We start from the raw sequence: 24566 nt of genomic DNA, 5'->3' as shown, positions 1-24566 counted from the left end.
CAGAACAAAATATAAAAGGCAACTGTGTTCAGGCACTTGAAAACTGGCAGCTCAAGAGACAGACCCTGAGGTAATCCAGATATATAAATGAGCAGATAAAGACTTTTAATCAACTACAATAAACATGTTGAAAGAATTATAAGAAAATATGAGCTCAATGAGTGAAAAATGTTGAACATCAGCAGAGAAATAAAAGAACCATAAAAAAGAATCAAATGAAAATTCTAAAACTAAAAATGTATAATGGCATAAATTTCAATAGATGGACTTAAGAGCAAATTTGAGATGGAAAATAAGGGTCAAAGAACTTGAAGATCCATGTAAATTAACCAAACAGAAGAACAGAGAGAGGAAAAGAGATTAAAATTAAAATGAACAGAGGATGCCTGGGTAGTGCAGTCGGTTGAGCATCAGACCCTTGGTTTCAACTCAGGTCGTGAGATCAAGCCTGGTGTCAGAGTCAGCACTCAGGGAGAAGTCTGCTTGACATTCTCTCTCCCTCTCCCTCTGCTCCTTGCACTCACGCTCTCTCTCTCTCTCTCAAATCAACAAATCTTTTAAAAAAATAAAAATAAAAAAATAAACAGGACCTCAGTAACCTGTGGGACAATATCTAACACTCATGTACTTGGAATTCTAGAAAGAACAGATAAAAATGGGGTAGAAAATATATCTGAAAAAATAGTTATAAAATGTCCCAAACTGGAAAACACCAACCTACAAATCCAAGAAGCTTAGCAAACTAAAAGCAGAATAAATACAAAGAAAACCATGGTTCGGCATATCATGGTCAAATTAGTGAAAAACAAAGATAAAGAGAAATATTGATTTACCACAGCCAGAGTAAGATGAAACATTACTTATAGGAAAACAAGAACAAGCAGAATTCCAAGAAATGGAATAACATGTTTAAAGTACTGAAAGAAGAATAAAAGTATAATCTAGAACACCATATGCAGCAAACAATACTTGAAACGTACGTGAGTGTAAAATGAAGACATTTTCAGATGAACAAAATCTAAGAAAATTAGTCACCAGCAGACTTACAAGAAGGAATAAAGAAGGAAATGATGTACATGTGAGAAAATACAGAAGACTAGTTTTGCTTAGTTTTCTTTCAATTTCTTTAAAAGACAAATGATTGTTAAAACAAAAATCACTTCATATTAAGGAGTTTATAAATAGGTGGAAGAAAAACAGTAAAATAATTCAAAGGACTAAGAAAGGCGTAAACGCCAACTGTTACAGTTTTTACTTTCATGACACATGAATAATATGAAATCTATGTAAATCGTGGTAAGCTAAAGATGCATATTATAATTCACAAACTTCTTGAAGATAAAAAGTCAATGGACAAAAAAAAACAAAATAAAGTGCTCTCAAATATTTAATGAACCCAAAGGGTATCAGGAAAAAAACTGAGCAAAAAATGGATCAGAACAAATAGGGAACTAACTGCAAGATGACAGACTTAACTTCTATCATATCAAAAATTGTGTGAAATGAAAATGAACAAAACATTCTAATTAAAAAGTACAGATTCTCACAATTTGATTTAAAAAAAGCCTATAAGAGATAGCTTTAAATATATAAACAGAGATGGGTTATAGACTGCATATATATATATATATATGTGTGTGTGTGTGTATATATATGTATATATATATATATATATATATATATATTCATAAAAAGGATGGAAAAAAGATATGCCAAGTATACATACTTAAATATCAAAGCTCCAAAATACATTTAGAAAAAACTGACAAAACTAAAGGGATAAGAAGACAAATCATATTTGGAGACTTTAACAAATAAATAAATAGATAATAATATTTGGTAATAAATAGAACAAGTAGACCAAAAACAAAACAAAACCGGATCTAAAAAATATGATCAACCAACTTGACCTACTTGATATTCGCAGAATACTACCACTAATATCTTACATGACAGACTAAGATGTCAAATACTAACATGACGTTCTTTTTTTTTTTCTTTTTAAGATTTTATTTACTTCTTTGAGAGAGAGAGAGTATGAGAAGGGGGAGGGTCAGAGGGAGAAGCAGACTCCCTGCCAAGCAGGGGGCCTGATGTGGGACTCAATCCCGGGACTCCAGGATCATGACCCAAGCCGAAGGTAGTCACTTAACCACCTGAGCCACCCAGGCGCCCTAACATGACATTCTTTTCAAGTGCCCCTGAAGTATATACTTAAAGACAGCATAAAAATGGGCTATAAATCTCTTTAATTTCAAAAGACAAAAAATTCTTACAGTGGATATTCCCTGAGCTTAAAAGAATTTTAAATTATAAGTCAATAGCAATAAGATATCCAAGAAGCACAGAATACTTGGAAATTAAACATTCTGTTGATTTCTCTTTATGTCGATTAATATTTGCTTTATGTATTTAGGTGCTCCAGTGTAAAGGCTTATTCTAAATAATAGTCTAATAACATTCTAAACATCAAGAGATATTACAAGGGAAATTGAAAGTATTTTTTAACTCAATGACAATGAAAAACCAACCAAGCAAAAAATTGGCTCTTTGAAAAGATTAATAAAATTGGCAGACTTCTAACAAAACTCTTTTCCACAGAAAGAAAGAAAGAAAGAAAGAAAGAAAGAAAGAAAGAAAGAAAGAAGATAAATAACAACAGGAAAGAAAACAAAAATGACAACATCAGAAGTAAAAAAAAAAAAGGAGGTATAACTACAGACCCTATAGACATCAGAATATTATAAACTTTTTATAAGGAAGTTTGGCAACTCAGTATATTTGTACAATAGAATACCCCTAAGCAAACTCCTTATACATAGAACAACATGGATAGATCTCACAGCTATTATATTGTAGGTAGAGGGAAAACAAACACAAAAGAGTTCCAACTGTATAACTTAAAAACTGGCAAAGCCAATCTATGGTGATAAAATCAGAGCACTGATTGCAGCTGGGGCAGAAGTAAAAGGAGTAGAACTGAAAGCAAAGGGGCACAAAGGATATTTCATGGGATGATGGAAAATACACATTGTAAAAAGTCATCACATTGGACACTTAACACCTCAATGTGTATAAATTTACCTCAATGAAGTTGATTTTTAAGGAATAAAATCAATAAAAATGCCAAAGTAGAGCTGTAACTTATATAAGTGTAAATTTAGTTCAAAATTTTAAAACAATTCTTCAAAACGTACCTCATTCCTATTATATACATTCTTAAGAGAATAGGAACCAGAAACTATGCGTCAGGAAGTATGCTGGATGCTTTCACTTATTATACCTTGCACAGACTGTGTATGCCTTTAACTCATTATAAGGTCAAGCACAGTGCCCTGGGAGACAGTGGTGTTACAGCTGAGAAAGCAATAAATAACTCTGGAGCCAGAAGGCCTGGGTTCAAATAATGACTCTATGCGATCTATTAGCTTTGAGGCCTTACAAAAGTCACCTTTTAAGTTTCTTCGTCAACCACAGGGTTGATGTGAAGATTAAGGAATATTATTTTAAAGAATCTGGGAAAGCACACCACAAATACAAGTTTTATTACCCAGAGAGCAAGTATTCAACAGACACTGCTTAAGTGAAGAAATGCAGCAAGAGATAAGCATGGACAAGGATATAAGCAGATAGAAGAGATGGGGAGAGCATGTTCCTACTCACATTTTTCTTCTGCGGATGGATGGGGTGGAGGACAGAACAGGGGCTTCTTGGCATGATGACTTAATACCACGTTCCTATGATGAGCAGTAGGTGCAGAGAAGACGATAGGGTTGGCTGACCTCTCAGAATGAATATACTTTCACTGTGACCTGGATCACAGCACTCTAGGCTAACAATCCCTTGTCCCAGAGAGGAGCATGAGAAGGGAATTACCTGGGTACTTAGGACACCAAGGGGCTTCGCCCAGGCTCATAAGAGCTACAGCAAGGCTTCTGTTATTACGGGACTTTGAAATGCCAACAGATGACCTGCTGTTTAACATGTTCCATTCTTCCTTATCCTTAGATTTTCAGAGATTATGCTTGAAACGAGACAACCAGAGCAGAGATCATCTGGATGCAGGAGCAATGAGCAGAGCAATAGCTCCGTGAGTGCCTAGCAGGCTGATTTTCAGCAAAGCTCCAGGGACTGACGCTCGGTCTGACAATACTCAAAAAGTATACGAGTCTAAAAATCTAGAGGGGGGCGTGCTCGCTTCAGCAGCATGTACACTAAAAGTCTAGAGGCAGGACTACACTAGAGGCCCAGACTGAAGACCTGAGAAGTCCTCTATCTTCACGCATGTATGGAGCCACTAGTAAGGCATCTCAAAATTCAATACTTGATCACATAATGGTGTGCTACGTCACCTGGAAGAGGTTGCAACAGAATGCTGTGGGGGCACACAGAAGAGATACGGAACCAAGTGGTGAGGGGGGAAGCAGTATTGGGGAAATGGTCTTGAAAGAAGGGACACCTGTGCTGGAGTCAAAGAGGTGAAGGGATTACTCAGGCAAAAGGTATGCCAGGCAGGGGCGCAGCGTGTAGCAAGCCATGAAAGGTCCAGATGGTGCCTTCTGAAGAGAACTACGGGGAATTCCATAGAACTGGAGCATAAGGAGTGAAAGGAAAATGGGGAGACACAGGCAGGGTGTTAAGAAGGACCTTTTCTGGGACGCCTGGGTGGCTCAGTTGGTTGAGCAACTGCCTTCGGCTCAGGTCATGATCCCGGCGTCCTGGGATCGAGTCCCGCATCAGGCTCCTTGCTCAGCAGGGAGCCTGCTTCTGCCTCTGCCTGCCATTCTGTCTGCCTGTGCTCGCTCTCTCCCCCTCTCTCTCTGATAAATAAATAAAATCTTAAAAAAAAAAAGAAGGACCTTTTCTTAAAATCAGGCTGAAGGAATTTACATTTTACCTTGACAATGAAGGGAAGCCACTGAGGGATATATATATATATATTTTGAGTGGGCAGGGTGACCACTCTCTGACAGTAGGGTGACCCTGACTCTCTGACAGTGATGGGAGTATGGGGGGTCTAGGGGGTGGAGAGCGCAGCTTCTGGTGAAGACTTTGTGTGTATGTTTTGTTTCTTGTTCATGGAAATAATTATATTTCCCTCACATCTTGCTGAAGAGAAGGCCGTTCCTCCCATCACCTCTCTCTTCATAGGCCCTATACCTTCACATTTTCTTATGTTTTAAAAGAATCATTTGGTGGCAAGATTACATAAAGCCCTCCTGCTTCTGAAGTGCCCTGCTGGCAGATATCAGCTCAAGTGGACAGATGCACAGGTATGTTCCCTTGTTTCCGACTGGGTCTGGAGGCAGTGTAAGCCACCAAAGGATTTTAAACAAGCAGGACCAAAACCCAATTCGTATTTTTAAGGGACCATTCTGGCAAAAGTGTGGGAAGCAGACTGGAAGGGGACAAAAGTGGAGACGGGGGGAGTAGCGAGGAGACAGTGGTCCGTGTGGGGCACAGCAGTGGCCGGAGACGGCTGCACGCAGGACGGAGAGATGCGTTGGAGACAGTACGAGGCAGAATTCTCCAGACTCGTTCACTGGTTTACAGGAAGGTGAGGAAAGGAAGGAATCCAGCCTGACCCCCAGGTTTCAGGCTTGGATGTCTGAACGGACAGGTCTGCTGTTCAAGGAGATGAAGAGGAAGTCAACCTGCTTTTGAAAGTATAAAAAACAACGATACGGCGCTACCTTTAAAAAGAAAAATTAACACCAACAAAAGCACAGGCTGCCTGAGCCAGTACAGATGCACATCTCTGAGGAAAATCAAACACTTAAATTCACAGAGAGGAATAAGTCAGAGTTAAAGAAATTCCTGTCTAACATATGTTGATGAATGAATAATCAAAGAAGAAGAAGGAGGCAATTTGCTAACAAGAGAGCCATCTACTGCCTTACAAGGATAGTGCAGCGAGGAAATGCCACCAAAAAAGTGCGAGGAAGCCAAGTTTGTGACCAATGCACACTGCAGTGTATTCACAAAATAGCTGAGTCCTCCCAACCAAATTTCCAAGTGGTTAGCCCGTTTTCACTAATAGCCAAATCTTTTAACTTACTTTATTTCTCCGAAAAAATATCAATTCCATAGCTATCGTCATGTGAATATAAACACTTACCTGCCATCATTGCTATCATACTGGCTTTATAGACGTTAGTAAGAGATCCAAGTTCTCCTGTTGCTAAGATGGTTTTCAGATGAGCCTCCCCACAGGCCTTGCGAAACTGACGGATCTCATCATACAGGGCTGGGGGAGGAAATAATTGAAGCAGTTACAAAGCAGGCAAGTGATAACATAACTTGGCAGCCATGTGCAGCTAGTAGAACCCATCTCGGATTTAGGAAACATAAAACATTTGTCACTTTCTAAAAATCACCCCAATTTAATATCGCCTAAAGCGTTCTGCTGCCATTCGCATCCTGTTACAAAAAGTGCTTGGTTAGCTACCGTGGAACTTTCCACGCCCCTGCCCAAGGTCCAGAGCCACGCAGCTTTTTAAATATCATTATAATGACATGCAAATGACAAATAATTTCTACCTCTCCCATATGTTGGTTACTTACAAGAAAAAAGATATTTATCTACCATATATGGGGGTATACCATTTTGCAAACTAAAGAAAAAAAAATCCTCAGGTCCTTATTAGTTCTTCCATTCACACATAGAAAGTTCTCTTGTGAGATGATAAAGCAGGCCCATCCTGAGAGCTCTGCTAATGACAATAAAGATATAACCACCTTCCCCACGATCTGTCAGGGCATGTCTCTAAATATCTGATGAGAAAGCATTGAGCCCAGCCTGGTATGCTGGATATACGTGCACAAAGCCAGTTGGAAAGAGACTCACAGGTGCAGTCTTGACTCTATTAACCCCTGAACCCAGTGGCAAATCTGGTTTTTGAGGGCTCTACACAGCACCCTGAAAGCAGCTTGGTTAAAAATACACATAAACAGGGTCACCTAGGTGGCTCAGTGGGTCAAACCTCTGCCTTAGGCTCAGGTCTGGGATGGAGCCCCACATCGGGCTCTCTGCTCAGCAGGGAGCCTGCTTCCCCCCTCTCCCTCTGCCTGCCTCTCTGCCTACTTATGATTTCTGTGTCAAATAAATAAATACAATCTTTAAAAAAAAAAAAAACTTTGGTCATTTAAAAAAAATACACATATACAAAAAAAAAAACAAAAAACAACAAACCTACATTGAACAACAACAAAAGAATCAAGGGGGAAAACATTTCATATTCAAACAAAGTTGATAGACTTTTAGTAAACAAAATTCCTATGAGTATGAGATTTTTGAAAAATTACATAACACAGTCTTCTGTCATGATACCAGTGATTTTGGCTTTGACCCTGAATCAGGCCAGCTGCTCTTACTCCTTGAACTTGGGCTATTACCACATTAACAGGACTATGGGGCTTTTTTGCTCCTCCGCATACACGTATATTTTGTAGGATATAAGCATATGAACAAAACCAAGCAGGAAAGAAACATTCATAATAAGGATCAAGGTTAGGGTAAGCAGTTTTCAATGCAGACATGAGACGTCCTAAATTCACAGGCTTCCTAAAGTACATGTAAAAGACTAAAAATTAGATACAAGTCAGCAAATGCAGTCAAAACCATGAAAACTGTAACAAGGTGAAGAAAACCCAGCTTCCCAATCCTGGAAAACCTGAACGTAACTTGCAGCTCAAAGTGAAAATACAAATAAAAGCGAATATTCTCTTACAGGATGCTTGGTAAATTTTAGTGTTTGTCACTGACATGAGCTAGCACCCACAGCAAGTTTTTCAAGAAAGGACCGAGTAGTTTCACAAATCCCTAATAATCAGTGGTTTGGAACATTAGAGATGATCTGAGATCCTACACTACCTACCTCACCCTGCGCGTCCTCCAAAAATCGTGAGAAGTCATCTCATTCATATATCCAGGACGACAACATGTGTGGGAAAGCAAAGACTAAGTGGCAATAGCAATTTATATTCTTTTAACTCAGGGAACGAATCTTGGATGGAATGACATTTCTCAAGTTACTGAATCTAAAAACAGAAAGTTGTTTGCTAAGAACCAGTGACAAGGAAATCTCTTGATCTGAAAATTCGAGAATGCTAACTCAGAGTTAACTCGCGACTTAATTAATGATTTTTCTTGCACAGAACAGCGTTGCCATCAAAAGCAGGCTCGAGCGTCAGACAAATGCGGATTTAAAACACAGCTCCGACCCTTCCCGCACAACCTTGGGCAAGTTAGTCTCTCAGCCTCAGTCCCCTCCTTGAAGTGTCATTAATAATACTTACTTTGTAGGGTTATTATGATAATTAAAAGAGAAGATACATACAAAATACTACACATTGTCTGGCTGATTGTAAGAGCTCAGAAAGTTAACCATGATACTTAAGCTCAGAATTCTAGTAAAGTGAGTTTCAAGTAAGTGTAATAAAAGCCAAATCTTATTCATGGCCTGACCCAACTTCTTCTTCTTCTTCTTCTTCCTTTTTTTTTTTGGAAATTTTGGGTAGACTTTTATTTATTTTATAATTTTTTATTTTTTTATTAACATATAATGTATTATTAGCCCCAGGGGCACAGGTCTGTGAATTGCCAGGTTTACACACTTCACAGCACTCACCATAGCAAATACCTTCCCCAATGTCCGTAACCTCACCACTCTCTCCCTACACAGCCCCCCGACCCAACTTCTTATATGGTACCAAAACCTTCTTCTATGGATTAGCACTTACAACCAGGGTGTCATCATACAAGGCTCGACAATATTTTATTACAACATTTGTTGAGATGAAGCCTGATCTGTATAAAATTCTTAAAACAGTGATCCCGACCACATTTATGAATGGAATTACCAGCCTTTTTCTAAAGAGTATTACCTTTGATATCCAGCCAATTTTTTCCCCTACCATGAAAATAACCGCCCCCCCACAAAAGAAAGAAAGAAAGAAGAAAAGAAAGAGAGATGTATTTTATGACTCAATCATCAGCCCCCTGGAAGTGATGCTCTATAATCCATGATCCAAACTGGCCACTCAGCATAACTGGATTTAAATGAATACGTAACCCAATGCCTTCTCATTCTCTAACTGCCAACTCCTTAAATCATTTTTCTGACCTATTTCACCACATAATAGGCTCCAGCTTTTCTGAGCAAGTACTTTAATCTTTTGGGTTCCACACTGGAAAGTTGGTCATTTTTTTTTTTTCTGTTACTATTCTGCCTAGAATATGCTAGAGCAATTCATTCAAAGAGCATACCAAACCTGTCCTTCATATATTGTGACCTGGGCTCCATCAAGCAAATGCTTCTACTTGGGCCTCTGGATCTTCCCAAGCAATGCAAAGGTGACAATGTAGGCAGGATGTTCCTTAGTGTTACTACTTAAGCATCACCAATGGCAGCACATCCAAGAGCCTCATGACCCAGGGCCACCCGCCAGCAGTGGCAGCACCAGAAGTGGCCCCAAAACCCTCTCCCCATGGCACATCTGGCTGTATTCTCCGCTTCCCAATTTTTCATGGTCCTGCTGGTTTGCCAAGCTTGGTTCTCCAGACTTCTTTTTTTTTTTTTTTTTTTCAGTGTTCCAAGATTCATTGTTTATGCACCACACCCAGTGCTCCATGCAATACATACCCTTCTTAATACCCAGCACCAGGCTCACTCACCCCCCCAACGCCTCCCTCTAAAACCCTCAGTCTGATTCCTGGAGTCCGTAGTCTCTCACGGGTTGTCTCACCCTCCGACTTCCCTCCCTTCACTTTTCCTTTTCTTCTCCTAATGTCCTCCATGTTAATCCTTATACTCCACAACTAAGTGAAACTGTATGATAATTGACTTTCTCTGCTTGACTTATTTCACTCAGCATAATCCCCTCCAGTCCTATGCCAAAGTTGGGTAGTCATCCTTTCTGATGGCTGCATAATATTCCACCGTATATATGTCCAGGCTTCTTACTGACTCAGTGAGCTATATTCTATGTCCTCCAAGCAGATGCCTTTTCCATTTAACTTAATCTGAATTGGTTTCATTAGTTACCAACTCAGAATTTTATATAAAAAATATTTACTGAGAAGTCTGCTACAGTGTGGGACAATAGTATGGGTGCCCCACTACCTGGATTCATACCGCAGTGCCAAAACTCATTTGTTGTTTGATCTGGACAATTAACTCTTAAACTTTGTCTCTGTCACCTTTTCAGTAAAATGGGGATGATAGAGGTATACACACCTCAAGGAGTTATTTGAAGCATTAAGTAGGACTATATGTATAAAGTGCTAAGGACAGTTTCTGGTACATAGGTTAATGCTCAAGGAATGTCAACTACTAGTTTTCCTGCTGCTGGCCTTGGTGGTCATTACTGCTGAGTGCTTATTAGGTTCCAACAGAGAGGGACTTACAAAAACAAGGGATACTGTGACTTACATTTCTTGAAGAACATAAACACAACCTCTTTGGGGCCTAGAAAGCAGGCTGGGGGAAAATGTTTACTACATCAAAAACTTTTTTTTTTTTTTTTAAAGATTTCATTCATTTATTTGACAGAGATCACAAGTTAGCAGAGAGGCAGGCAGAGAGGGGGAAGCAGGCTCATCGCCGTGCAGAGAGCCCGATGCAGGGCTCGATCCCAGGACCCTGAGACCACGACCCGAGCCGAAGGCAGAGGCCTAACCCACTGAGCCACCCAGGCACCCCTCAAAAACATTCTTTTTTTTTTAATTTTTAAATTTTTTTTAAAGATTTTACTTATTTATTTGTCACAGAGAGAGCGAGCGAGAGCAAGCACAGGCAGACAGAGTGGAAAGCAGAGTCAGAGGGAGAAGCAGGCTCCCCGTGGAGCAAGGAGCCCGATGTGGGACTCGATCCCAGGACGCTGGGATCATGACCTGAGCCGAAGGCAACTGCTTAACCAACTGAGCCACCCAGGCATCCCCCTCAAAAACATTCTTAACTTGGAGGCCATGCTCCCAGATTTCTGGGATAAGAGCTTTGCTATTTGCTAGTTAAGCAAATTTATAGGAATCATTCAATTTTCCTAAGCCTGATCACTTAGAAAGCCTCAGTTTACTCACATATTTTTGTGATAATTAGATACAATAATATATATGGCTAGAATAGAACAAGGCTGTCAGTAGGTATTAATCCTTCAATACTAGATTTCCAAACTTTTCCTTATATACTTCCAGAAATGCAAAAGTAACTTTGAAAAACAAAACAGAACAAGCACTGTCTTAATACTCATGCAAGCATTAGAATTTACAAATTTAACATGTAAGGAAAATAGACCACTTCACTCCAGCACAAATCATGAAAGCCACAAATAAGCATTATTAGTGTCCAGGTAGTTTTAAGCACCTTGACATCACAGTAATAGATGACATATGCAAATCCAAGTGACCTGATGGCTGAAACGTAACCTAGACAATCTCAGATCATAATGTCCTCTAACGTACTCAACTGTCACTTTCCTTCTGATACAGATGAGCAAAACAATAGAAAAACAAATGGATGGATTTTCCTCCACATCTGCAGGAAAGGACAGCAGCAGGATGTGGATTTATATAATTGCTACCGGAATACACATGTGAAGGAAATTACAGTGGAATTAACAGGTTCAACAGATCCTCTTTCCAAAAAACTCTTCATAAGGAGCAGCTATTGAAAAGAATGAGAAACCCCCTAAGTCTTCAAAGCATCTTCCTTCAAAAATGCTCAGTGTTTTCTATGCCTCAGTTAAATATCCCTGTGGGGTGGCTGGCACTTACCTCCATATTTTATATGCAAAAAGTGAAATGTAGAGAGATGAATGACTTGCCTAAAATTTCCTCACACTCTTCTCTCTCTATCCCACCACAAACATACATGCAGGCAGGCACACACATGTATTTTGTTAAAATACATTCTCAAGAAAATAAACTGAAGAACTTAGTATAGTAGTATAATAGTATAATCGAAACCTGGAACCTAAAGGGATGTCAACTCCCATTGAGTTCAAATTACTAACATCACAGACAAGCATCACAACCCTAGCACCTGATTTTCATTCTTTCAGGGAAAATAAAGCAGAGGAAATTGAAATGTTCCAGAATAATTCAGAAATATAAAATAACTTAATTTTGTATGATTCAATAAACTAAAAAAGAAAATCTATGAATTGTTCTATGAGCCTTCTGGATGGGATGAGAAGAGCACATTTGTTGTAGTGAAGTACACTTGTCTGAATCAGGACTTTCTGCACTTGTTTGACCAATAATCAGTTGTGTGTCACTTGGGAAAGTTACTGAACTTTCTACTCAAGCATCATTTTTCTACTCAAGATTGGATAGGAGACCTTTAGTTTTGGATCTCAAAGACATCTCAAATCCAGGGGATAAATGTAAAAGTAATTACTTAAATGAAAATGAAGGTAATCAATTCACTTTTTCTCTTGGATCCACCTTTAATAAGAAGCAGTTATAAAAATGAAGGTAAACTTTGATTGGTTACAAAAATTACACTGGTACAATTAAGTCCAAACAGCTTCTTGTTATTGGTTTAGAAAGACAATTTGGAGCTCTACTTCTTGGGACCTCTTAGCCAAAGAGAGGTGGGGAAGCTGAAATACTCCCAGGTGCACACTGCCATGAAGGGGGACGTAAACTTGGAAATGGCATGTCACGGGGACCATGGGAAACTCCGGATGCACGTGCTGCCAGATTAGGGTTAGGGGGTGATATCCTCATCAGTTCTGGGAGTTCTGGAGGACTTGTAAGCTCAACCAGCTTGAGTGCACAGTACTAGACCAGGGAGACAGGCTGTCTGGTCAAGAGACTGTTACATACAAGACAACTGATCAAATAAATAAGTATATTGAGGATAATGGGGAAAAGATTTCTTGTGGGAAAAAAAAATTCCACATACAAGTGAAATAAAAAAAAAAAGATTTCTTGTGACAAGCAAGAGGGAAATATAGAAAGAGAAAGGGCAAGAATAACCAGATGATATCAGCTTAAATTCATAGTTTCTGATATAGATAGATGACAGGAAGACAGACAGACAAACAGATATAAATGCATGTGTGTTTATATTGTGTTCATCGTATATATGTAAACATTCATCTGTTTCCTAGATCTATCCACGGAGAAGAAGGTCGAGAAACCGCAGCCTTGCAGCAATGAGCACACTGAGTGCCCAGATCTTGGTTTCTAAATACCAGTCTTCAATAAAAGGAAGCAGAGCCCCATGGGAAAATGGCTGATTCCAGAGCTCGGGCAGAAAAAGTTAAAGGTAAGCCTGAAGTATCTTTGATAAGAATTCAAGGAAGTTCTCAATGAATGAAATACTACAAATAAGTCAGAAGGGCAGAACAGCCATCTGAAGCAGCTCCCACTAGCCAAATCCAGAATAATCTGAGTATCAAAATAATAATGATAGCAATAGATTATAACCAGCTGAGTAAAAAAGAACTCCAGGAGTTCTTACAGAGAGGAAGAAAGTGGGGGAGGAGAAGGTAATGCTAACTAAAAAGTATAGAAGAAATGACAGAATTAGAAAAATCACTATTTGACAACTATCAGAGTAATAACAGAAGAATTACAAATGAATGCTAAAACTACTGAATAAAAGCTAGATGAGGAACAGGATATTAACATAGTCTTTGAGATACCTTCATTCATATACTGTATTAATTACTTCTTAAAACACAGAATACTGATTTTACAATGAAGAAACTTCCCAGACAGCACTTTAGCTATTTAAAAATTAACGTCATCCATAATGGGAAAAGTCAACATCTTCTAACTCCTAAAATAATGCACTGGGGAAAACTGAGAAATATTTCTGTGGTATTTCTCCCCAAAATATATAACTTAAATCTAATAATGAGAAAAACACCAAACAAACCCAAATGGAGCATATTTTACAAAATAATAGGCACCTACTCTTCAAAATAAAGGAAAGATTGAGGACTGTTTCAGATTGAAGAAGACTACAGAGACATGTAACAACTGATCCTAAAACTAATAAAGAACATTACTGAGACAATCTGGAAAATGAACAAAGTCTGTGGATTTAATGGTAGTATGGTATCAATGTTAATTTCCTGATTTTGATGGTGTACTGTGGCTTGGTACAATTGTTCTTGTTTTTAGAAAATACACACTGAAATGTTTATGACTAATGGATTGACAGGCCAGCAACTTAATCTCAAACAATTAAAACAATTACATGTTCATAATTTTATATATATGCACGTGCACACACACACACACACATATATACATACACACAAAGAGACAATGAAAAGGCAAACAGTAAATGGGGCAGAATTTGTAACTATGGAATCTCAGTGAAGAGTAAACTGTTGTATACATGATTTTTGCAACTTTTCTATAAGTTTAAAATTATTCAAAATGTTAAAAAGACACATTTCACATATGCTGCTGTAATTTATTAAGCATCTAGATATTTTTCTTACAAAAGGGCTTTTGAGATTATCAATCATTCCGTTTTTTATTTTTATTTTTTTATTTTTTATTTTTTTAAAAGATTTTATTTATTTATTTGACACAGAGAAAGAGATCACAAGTAGGCAGAGAGGCAGGCAGAAAGAGGGGGGGGGAGCAGGCTCCCTGCTGAGCCGAGAGCCCAATTCGGGGCTCGATCCCAGGACCCTGAGATCATGACCTGAGCCGGAGGCAGAGGTTTAACCCACTGAGCCACCCAGACACCCCTCATTCCGTTTTATAAACAAATATATATATATATATATATATATATATATATATATATAATGATTGTATATGGTATGTACTATTTGGTAGCCTGCTTTTTCTCTTCGAAATATCACAGATATCTTTCCATATTAATAAATAGAGGTTTGTAGCACAATTTTTAATGGCTGCACAATCTCCCACTACATGGTTATAAATAATTTATTCAATCATGTGCATCCAATAATACTTAAGGTTTCAGATTTTTTGCTATTACAAACAATACTTGAGTAAACGTCCTACCGTTACAGCTTTTCATACATCATGACCTTATTCCCTAGAGCCTTTATTAATTTTTCTGCTCCCATACTCACATGTTATCCATGTTCCCTGTTAAAAATTCAAACATTACAGAAACTAAAAATTCCCCCATTAAAAAAAAAGAAAGACTAATTCTTGCACATAACAGAAAAATAATAATCTGGAAGGCCATTATAAAAATGACTGACAAACGAAAATGGAATTCAAACACCATGACTGCAAATTAGTCAGAATAATGCAAAATATAACAAAACACATACACCAGAGAAGTGGCTGGCATCGTGATGTCACATTAAAAACCTGATAATAAATGTTTTGACTTCTAATGAGGTTTTCAGGAGTAGCAAAAGTGGGTGTACTAGAAACCCAGGATGCATGACATTGTAGATGCGTAATCAATAGGGTAGCAGCCAGCAGAGGAGCTGTCTCCTGTCTGTCCCCCCAGCATCCCTCCTACTAGTACGACACTGAGCAGGAGAAATGGAGGTCATAGCCTGACCTTCTGCTCATCATTCCCAGCTGAAAAACAAGGAGAAGGCTGTATTTATGGAGTGTGTTCACTGACATGAATCAGAGAACCTAGCCACAGTGGGAAAGACCTGTGTGATGAGTTTGTAGATGCAAGGAGCAGAGGGGGCCACACTGTCCCTGTTCTGGACAGCATCCCAAACAGTTGACAACCCGTGCTACCTTCTGCCTCCCTGTGTCAGCAGACACTTGCTTCTATAGCGTCTCACTTTTCTCTATTCAAAATGATCTTATTTCTCTCCAGCTTCCACCTCTAAAGAAAGTATATTCTTAATCGTGAGGCTCCTGGCAATCAGTTAGGTTTTTCTGGAAAAGCCCTGCCGTAGACAAAGAAAACTATGTGATTAGTAAAGCTTTCATGAATACAAAATATGATTTTAGTAAAAATTCCACTGTTTAAAGACAATGTTTCCTATCTAAAAGTCATAAAGTAGATTTCCTTTTTATATTTCATGCTATTCAAAGACACTTAAAAAATAACTGTTAATGAATATATCTAAGCAATTATTTTTTGAGTACCAGAAAGATGTTCAACACTGCACAAGAATGGCCTGAAAAGATAATTATATGTACAGTAAAACACTTAATATAAATTGTACAGCAACCTTTGAAACTTAAAAAGTCACAATGTTCAAGAACAGTTTTCATCCACCAAGGTAACTAATTAATCTTGTAAGACTAAAACAGAGAAGAGCTAAAACACCAGGTAGTAAAATAACCTACAAGAGATAAAACACACACATTTTGGTCAATAGTATTTGAAGTTTTAAAGAATCATAGCCTAAAAACAAAAACTATAAAAGCCTACAGCTGCCATAAGTATCTCCAGAATTTTTCTGTTATAAACAACCCCCCAAAAAGAGAAAGCACAGATTATAGATTATGTGATTCCTCCCCAAACAGTGTCTATAGATTTAGAGACTGCTTTTCTCGTATTATGAATAGCAGCTCTACAAAACAAAGAAAAATTCTAATTTCTTTTAAGAGATGTTCCTTCTACCATCCTTCCTATGCAAAAATAAGCAAACAAGATTATCTTGCCCAGATGCAAGATTTTCAGGATCCAATTCCTAAGACACAATAACAGACACAATTGCATTGGCCCAAATATTTCATTCTCTCACCCTGAAACTCTTAATAGTGTGAGGCACGTACGCCACAAACGAAGTTCAGGAGAGCAAGTCGGGGCTGAGGAACTGAAGAGGGTAAACTAGGGCTCTGGATACAGGACACAAACAATATTCCCGAGTGTGACACCGAACACACTATGCGGGAAAATGTTCCGGTATGGAATGGGTTTCCAAAGACTAGTAAAGTCAGCTCTAGGTCCTGAGCTCAAAGAACTGGGAGAATCTTGAACGAGGCAGAATCTGATACCATTTCCATGTCGCCGGTAATATATTAAGGTAAATGTATGCAGCAGAGAGAGGTCATAAAAAAGTAAGAAATGAATACCTCTGTATTTACAGAGCATGGGATGTATTTAATTTTCAAAACCTGTTCAATAAGATTTATGAGATGATGAACCCCTTCTGGTGAATGCTTTCTTCAAAGAGCTGTTTAAGAAATGCAACTTAGATGTCGACTTTAATATCATCATGAAAAAATACTGTATTACAGGTCCTTATCAAGGGAATAATACTCCCACACAATGAAAACACCAAATATAAAATCACAGGCCATTATAGCTCTAAAGGACTATAGAAATCATTAAGTTTTATCCCCTCACTGGTAGCTTATTTAAATGGAGGCAGAGAGAAGTGAAGTGTTTGCCCAAGGACTAGGTATAAATTATCAAAATTACAAAGACTAAAATCCAAGCCTTTTAGAGTTCTACTTCATTTACTCAATACATGTACTATTATGGTTACTTCCCTTGACAACAGACTATCACACCAGAAGGAGAAGAGGGAAAGAGAAGAAACCGCAGCTGGCATGGAGGGATTCATCTGGGCCAAGCAACAGGATGATCGATTTACATACATCATCTAACTGAATCCCCATTATAACCCTGGGAAGTGGATGCCATTATTCTTATTTTGAGGAGAAGGAACAGAAGACACAGAGAAGTAACTTGCCTAAGAGAAAACAGCTACTAATGGTAGACCTGGATTCCAACCAAGGTCTGTCTGATGCAAAGATGTGCTATCAGCCTTCTAGTCTCCCAGAGTTCTGCTCCCTTCTAGTAATGGGGTACATTTCTGTGGCCGAATAGAAAAGGCGGTGGGAAGTACAGGCGGGGAAAGACAGTGTTCCATAATGAGCAAATCAGGATCTGGTGGTAAAAAGCTTAACAGCAAAAGGCCAGTCAAAAAACACTAACAAAAATTTAAATAAAAAGGCATGTGAGGGGCGCCTGAGTGGCTCAGTGGGTTAAGCCGCTGCCTTCGGCTCAGGTCATGATCCCAGGGTCCTGGGATCGAGTCCCGCGTCGGGCTCTCTGCTCAGCGGGGAGCCTGCTTCCCTTCCTCTCTCTCTACCTGCCTCTCCATCTACTTGTGATTTCTCTCTGTCAAATAAATAAATAAAATCTTTAAAAAAAAAAAAAAAAGGCATGTGAAGTCAAAGGGCAGAGCGGCCTGAACTGTTAGCTGGGGGCGGGTCATCTCAGAGATTTCCACAGCCTGGGGAGCGTTACTGTGCTCCAGGATAATGCTGTTGCTGATACCACAATTCTGAAATTAAACTGTGTTTAAGAGAAAATGTTCAAGTCAAATTTTTTTTAATTTTTTAATTTTTATTTGTTTATTTGACAGAGAGAGAGATCACAAGTAGGCAGAGAGGCAGGCAAAGAGAGAGAGAGGAGGAAGCAGGCTCCCTGAGAGCCCTATGTGGGGCTCAATCCCAGGACCCTGAGATCATGACCTCAGCCGAAAGCAAAGGCTTTAACCCACGGAGCCACCCAGGTGCCCCAGTCAAATATTTTTTTAATAGATTTCCTTCTAAAATGGCTAGATTCTCTGATTTGATCAAGAGTCACTGGTCTATGTATGTAAAAATGATGCATGAGGGGCACATGGGTGGCTCAGTGGGTTAAGCAACTGCTTTCCAGCTCAGGTCATAAGCTTGGGGTCCTGGGACCCAGCCCTGCATTGGCTCGGGTTCCAGGCTCAGTGGGGAGCCTGCTTCTCCCTCTCCCTCTCCTCCTCCCCACTGCTTGTGCTCGCTCTCTCAAATAAATAAATAAAATCTTTTAAAAAAAATTATAAAATGATGCGTGAAAAAGCAATATGGTTTAGCAGGGAAACAGAGCACGCATTCCAGAGTCTGGCGGATGTTGGTTCCCGTGCTCAGGAGGTTTTGTAGTCGTTAGCACATGGTGTGGCTGAAATTGGTGAAGACAGAACATTTCCAAGGGAGAATATGCAGAGTCTGAGGAGAAGTTTGAGAGTTTGCTGGGACAGGACCTAAGGACAACCAACACCTCCGGGATGTTGGGGGAGGCAGAGTAGCTTGCAAACAAGACACAGGGACACAGGAGTAATGAGAAACATGGAGGAAAACCTGAAAATTTAGGGTCACCAACGCCACGACAGGAGAATATCTCTAGAAGGAAGACAGTGCACTGTGCCAAATGCTGAATGGTAAAGCTAAACAAACAAATGAAGAATATTCCCCGGGCACAGAAAAATAGAGGTCATTAGCATCCTGGTTTGTGCAGATTCAGGAAAAACAAGTACATATGACTCTTTTAAGAACTTTAGCCATGAAGGAAAGAACAGAAAGGGAGACTTAGCTGGGGATGAGGGGGAATGTTGGCATGTGAGTTTGTGTGTGTGTGTGTATGTGTGTGTGTGTGTGTTTAATGGATAAGAAGAGCTTACATATGTTTAGATGCTGATGGGAATGAGCTAGTAGAGACAGAAACTAAAGACACAGCAGGAAAAAAATGGCCAACAAATGGAGTAAGGTCTCCGGAAATGTGGGAGGAGATGGGAGCTGCCGCAAAGGGACCAGACTTAGGAGGAAGGAGAAAAGAAGAAACAAAGGAAAACAGAGCCTGCTGTAAGGACCCTGAGGGAGTTCCGGTCTAGTGGTATCTATTTTCTTTGAGAAGTAGCAGCTCCATCTTCCACTAAGAGGAAAGGAGCCTCAAGGTGGGTGGGCAGAAGACTTAGAAGTTCGAGGAGTAGAGATTTCAAATTGTCACCAGGAAGAATTCAAGAAGAGGAGTACAAGCCCCTCTTCCAGTCTTCTCTTTGCATTCACCCCGAAACTGTGGACCCTGCGACCACAAGACATGGGTAGGATACACTCTGAATGGTCAGCTTTAAAACTGGGATCCTTCTTTTCATGCTTCAGCCACTGTCCTACATTCCTCAGTGCACAGATGAGAGGGACCTGCATTTGAACATGTATTAGCCTGAGACATTTCTGTCTGCACATTCCAAGAAATCAATTTTAGGCTCATATTTTAGTAAACAGCGAATATGAAAGCGTGACACTGAAAAATATAATACGTAATCAAATTGAGGCAAATTAAGAAAAATACTACAGTGAAAAAAAAAAGGCTTCAGTCATTGCAGGTTTCTATTTAGAATTAAATTTCTAGTATTAAATGTTCCTTTTCAATTTGTTTTGGGTCAAGAGGTTATTAACACCATAAAAAAGTTAATAGAAAAGTATGGTTGAGGACAAAGATGTGTTATTATATTTTGCATGAATGCCTGTTATTAGGAAATTATCAGTTCCTAAAAAGAACCATTCCTAGTTCATTAAGGGACAATTACATCAAAACCCACCTCCTATTATATTTTATTTCCCAATTAGTATTCTAGAGACAAGAGCACAAGTTATAATAGAAACTATACTTCTATGTCTACAAGTGTTTAATAAAAGACATACGGGGATATAGCTTTTTTTTAATCTAACTAAATCACATAGTCTATTTCCAAATTTGTTTGCAATATTATACATATTCATTTTTTCCCTCTAATTCTGGCCTGAAATCTATGACTAGAAGAAACAAGAATCAATATATAGGGATAAAGGGTACCCACTTAAAATATGCCTTTTAAGAATGATTGCAATCAGCCAAAGCTCACATGAACCATAAAAAAGGGAACAAAAATCAAAAGCACAAAAAGATATCTGTAGACTATCAAGAATTTAAACTGGGTAAGGATTAAAAATGCTACTGAGTACAGTTGGGAGTGGGGCAACACGAACGGCTTCAACATTTCCTTCTAGATCATTCAGAACTGTGGTATCGGTGATCGTGATGCTCTTGGAGCTACTGAAATCTCTGGTGTGACCTGCCCCACAGCTAACAGCTGTGCCTTCCGACTTCTCAGCTCTTCTCATTTAAATATTTCTGTTATTGTGGTTTCACAAGGCCCTTTGCTATTAAGCTTTTTACTGTCAGACCCCACTTGGCTCTTTATGGCACACTGTCCTTCCGTGCTAGAACTCCCCTCAGTCCTTTCCGTCTGGGCACAGATATGTACACCATCTAACTTACTAAGAATGTACAGGAACGTAGTCAATATTCTAAGCTAAAAAACTACATTTTCTGGCCTTACTTGCAGCCACGGTGGCCACATAACTCAGTCTGAGCCAAAGAGGTGGAAGCAAAAATACTGTGGGAGGTTTTTAGGAGAGGAGAGCCCTTCTTTCCTGTTATTTGGGAGACGGCTGGAAAGGCTGGAGCATCAGAAACGACCTCAGTCAATGGAGTGCCCTTAAGTACAGGGATAGAAGCCACACACTTTGGGAGTGGAAGATCCAAGTAGTGTAAGTGACCAAGGACTTTGTGGGGCTGCCAAAGTACCCCTGAAATATCTCCCTCCAGACTTTGTAGAAGAACATAAATCCTTGAGGTTTAAACTACTGACTAAACAAACAAACAAATAAATAAATAAACTATTGACCAAATCGTTGCTATTCTGTAACCAAAAGCAATTCTTAATGGACAAACAATGGAATTAGGATTCACATTTGACAATCTAGATGGATTGATGAATGAGAGTCACAGAAAGATACCCATGAAATATTGGCAAGTGCAATAAATAGATTAAGAAAAAAATACATTAAGCATAATCTTGCTTTTTATTTAAACTTTTTAAAAAGGACATCAGTTGCATGTGTGTATATGAAGAGAAAAAAGTCTGAAAAGTTGTGCATTATACTGTTATTGAGGTTATTTCTAGCAGATGAGTTTATGTGAGGCATCTACTTCCTTTATTACAGATTAGAATTTTTGTTTTTAACAGCAAGCAGGTACAACATCTGTAATTAGAATAAAATATACCATGTATTTGATATTCACATATCTAAAGAGATAACATATTATTCTGGCTTTATCTTATGATTTGATTAAAAAAATTTTTAGTTGAACTACTTTTATACTGATTTTGTAAAGTAGAAAATTGTACTTATTTTAGCTATCAACAATCTTAATCTTAATTTAGCTATCAACAAAGTATATTTAAGGCACCAGTCAAATCTATTTTTTAATATCTAATTAAAAAAATAATAGCTAGTTATTGAAATGGGTAATGTTTTATCATAATCGGTGTGATAGTAAATCATGAAACTCAAAGGTAAATATAAAATAGTATCCATAGGAATTATGTGTAAGAACAGCAGGAGTAAAAATAGACGTAGCAGACTTATTACTAATCCCACATTCTCAAAATCCACAAAGATTAACATTAAAAAGGGGAAGTTTCCTCCACCTATTAAAATAAACTTTGCATAAATGACTTGCCTAGAGTGATTTATGCATTGAGTCATAAAATAGTAGAGAATAGAAAAATTAATAATCTAGTGCATAGAAATAGCCACTCACCTAAGCACTCGAAGGGATCTAAAAAGTTCACGCGTGTGGGCAACTGCCAAGGATTGATGAGGGGAACAAGCCATGATCGATACCCGCCACGTTTTCTCTGAAATTTACCCTCTGATCTAGTGATGTGTAACCTAGAACAGTGACTTCCAAAGCATGCTGCCTCTTTTCCAGTCCTCACCGTTGATTCCCCCGGTTAGCACTATGTCCCCCTTTTAGGTAAGAACTTGCACATACCTTCCCACTGGCCTGTCAGCACCAACGTCCTGTTAATCACCACATCGATCTCCGTAGCTCCATCCTCCACAGCCAATCTGATCTCTTCTAATCGTGTTTTTAAACGAGTCTGTCCAGCTGGAAAGCCAGTGGCCACTAGTCGAGAGAAAAGAAAGGAGGGAAGGAAAGAGGAAAAGGAGGGAGAGAGGGAAGGAGGAAGACCATTTCAGTCGTTGAGTAGCTCAATAAGGAACCTCATACACACACACAAAAAAAACAAAAATGAAAACAAAAACAAAACAATATTTTGACCAAAGCATTAATGACACTAAAGAGCTTCACGCCTGTCTTACAAAGTGAAGTGTGAAGAAACGGAATGTCACCTCATATGGTATTGGTGTTAGGACAAATATTAGTATTTTATAGTTTGAAAACCTGAAATTAAGTTTCTACAGAGATGCTCCTAAGAGGGCTTTAAGTAAACAGAAACTAAGAAAATATGTATCATCATAGTGATAGTCATAAAACACAGTAGCTAGAGCCCTGTCTTGATGGACTGGTTAATTACGAATTCTGCTCTTAATCAAATTGGCTACCACTGTAGTCTTGATTTACTCACTCACATTTATGGCTGTAGCAACCAAATTGCAAAATAGGTTCTTCCCATTGCCTATCTTAAAGAGCCAAGCAGATGAGAATAAAGGGAGGAGACTGCAGGAGGGAAAAGGACCTAATATTGTCCAGGGGCAGGGGCAAGTTGGGAAGAGCAAGGCCAGGTGTAAATTAAATAAAAAAATTAAAAAAAAAAAGAAAATACAGTTATACTTCTGAAAAATCATTAACATTTTTCCCACGTGCATCATTAATTCCATTTCCATTACTAAAGATAACCTTTTGTATTTCCTTGATGTTATTAAATTCCTTGGGTCTGCTATCTTAGAGGAAAGCTGTTTCTCTGTTGTGCAAAAGAAAAGCTGAACTGAATGAGGCTGATGAAAAATTTAAGGTAGCTGCCGAACACTTTCAGAATCTTCACAAATAGCTTGTATATCAAAACTATGTGTTTCTTTGATGTCTCCCTAATAAAATAATCATCTTTTTAGACTCCTCTTCTAAAGCACCAAGATATTCCTCTTAACATCTTCTAAAAGTACAATCTAGTTTTATATCTATCCCTCCACATACACACACACACATACACTCACTCATACTCACACACACTCTACACCCTCACTTATACAGAAGCTTTAAATACTCTTCTTTCTTTCATGCCCAGTCCAGTCCTCCTGAGTCTATCTCAAGTGAATGACTCCTGAACATACCCTCTTGTCTTTACTAAACTCCCAGGTTTTAGAGTGCACTCCTCACCTCTCACGTAAGTCTCCCTAACTCCCTGTCACCCCACCATACTAGACCCACAACCACCCCCCAACTCACAATATCATGCAGCTGATCATGACATGTCTCTGCTGAAAACCTTGCAGTATGTTCCCCAACACCAGCATAGACCCTGAATGCCCTCACTGGGCCATTTTCCCCTATGTGATCTGGCCCAGATCTACCATCTCTAGCTTCAACTCCCAGGGCACCCCCCGCCCCAACTTCATCCCGATTTAGATCTGACAATGACAAACCACTTGTGGTTCGGTTCCCTGAACATGCTTCTGTGCCTTCCCATAGGTTAGTTCCTCTGTTTAAAAGGTTATTCCCTGTCTCAGCAATACCACCAACTCCCTTCCCCCTCTAAGACCTCCCCAACACAGTATCATCTCCCCTGTGAATACCGTTACTCTCTGAGCATCACCAACTTCCGCAAAATAAATCACTCTCCACTCCGAGTTACAACTGTACCTTCTGTGTGTCTTTATTATCATCTTTTACATATATATACTACTACATATCCTGCATTATGACATTTTAAACTTACTTATTCCTCCTAAACAACCAAGTTTCCATAAGGGCAAGGACACGGTTCTGTATTCTGGGGAATGAATGTGGTCTGCTACTTAGGAGGCA

General features: G+C 38.9%; 1 protein-coding gene across 1 annotated transcript in view; it reads right to left on the bottom strand.

The window, feature by feature from the left end:
• DERA (deoxyribose-phosphate aldolase) overlaps positions 1-24566 on the bottom strand; it is a 114972-nt gene that overhangs the window by 39938 nt on the left and 50468 nt on the right. The window contains exons 5-6 of the mRNA XM_082742397.1: positions 22572-22706; positions 6119-6247 (exon numbers count right to left, since the gene is read on the bottom strand). Coding sequence (XP_082598523.1) covers positions 6119-6247; positions 22572-22706 — 264 coding nt within the window. The remainder of the gene's footprint in view (positions 1-6118; positions 6248-22571; positions 22707-24566) is intronic.

Source organism: Mustela nivalis (assembly GCF_964662115.1).
Source record: "Mustela nivalis genome assembly, chromosome: 7".
Lineage (NCBI taxonomy): Eukaryota > Metazoa > Chordata > Mammalia > Carnivora > Mustelidae > Mustela > Mustela nivalis.
The sequence above is the reverse complement of the archived record's forward strand: the minus strand, read 5'-3'. Positions and strand labels throughout refer to the sequence as shown.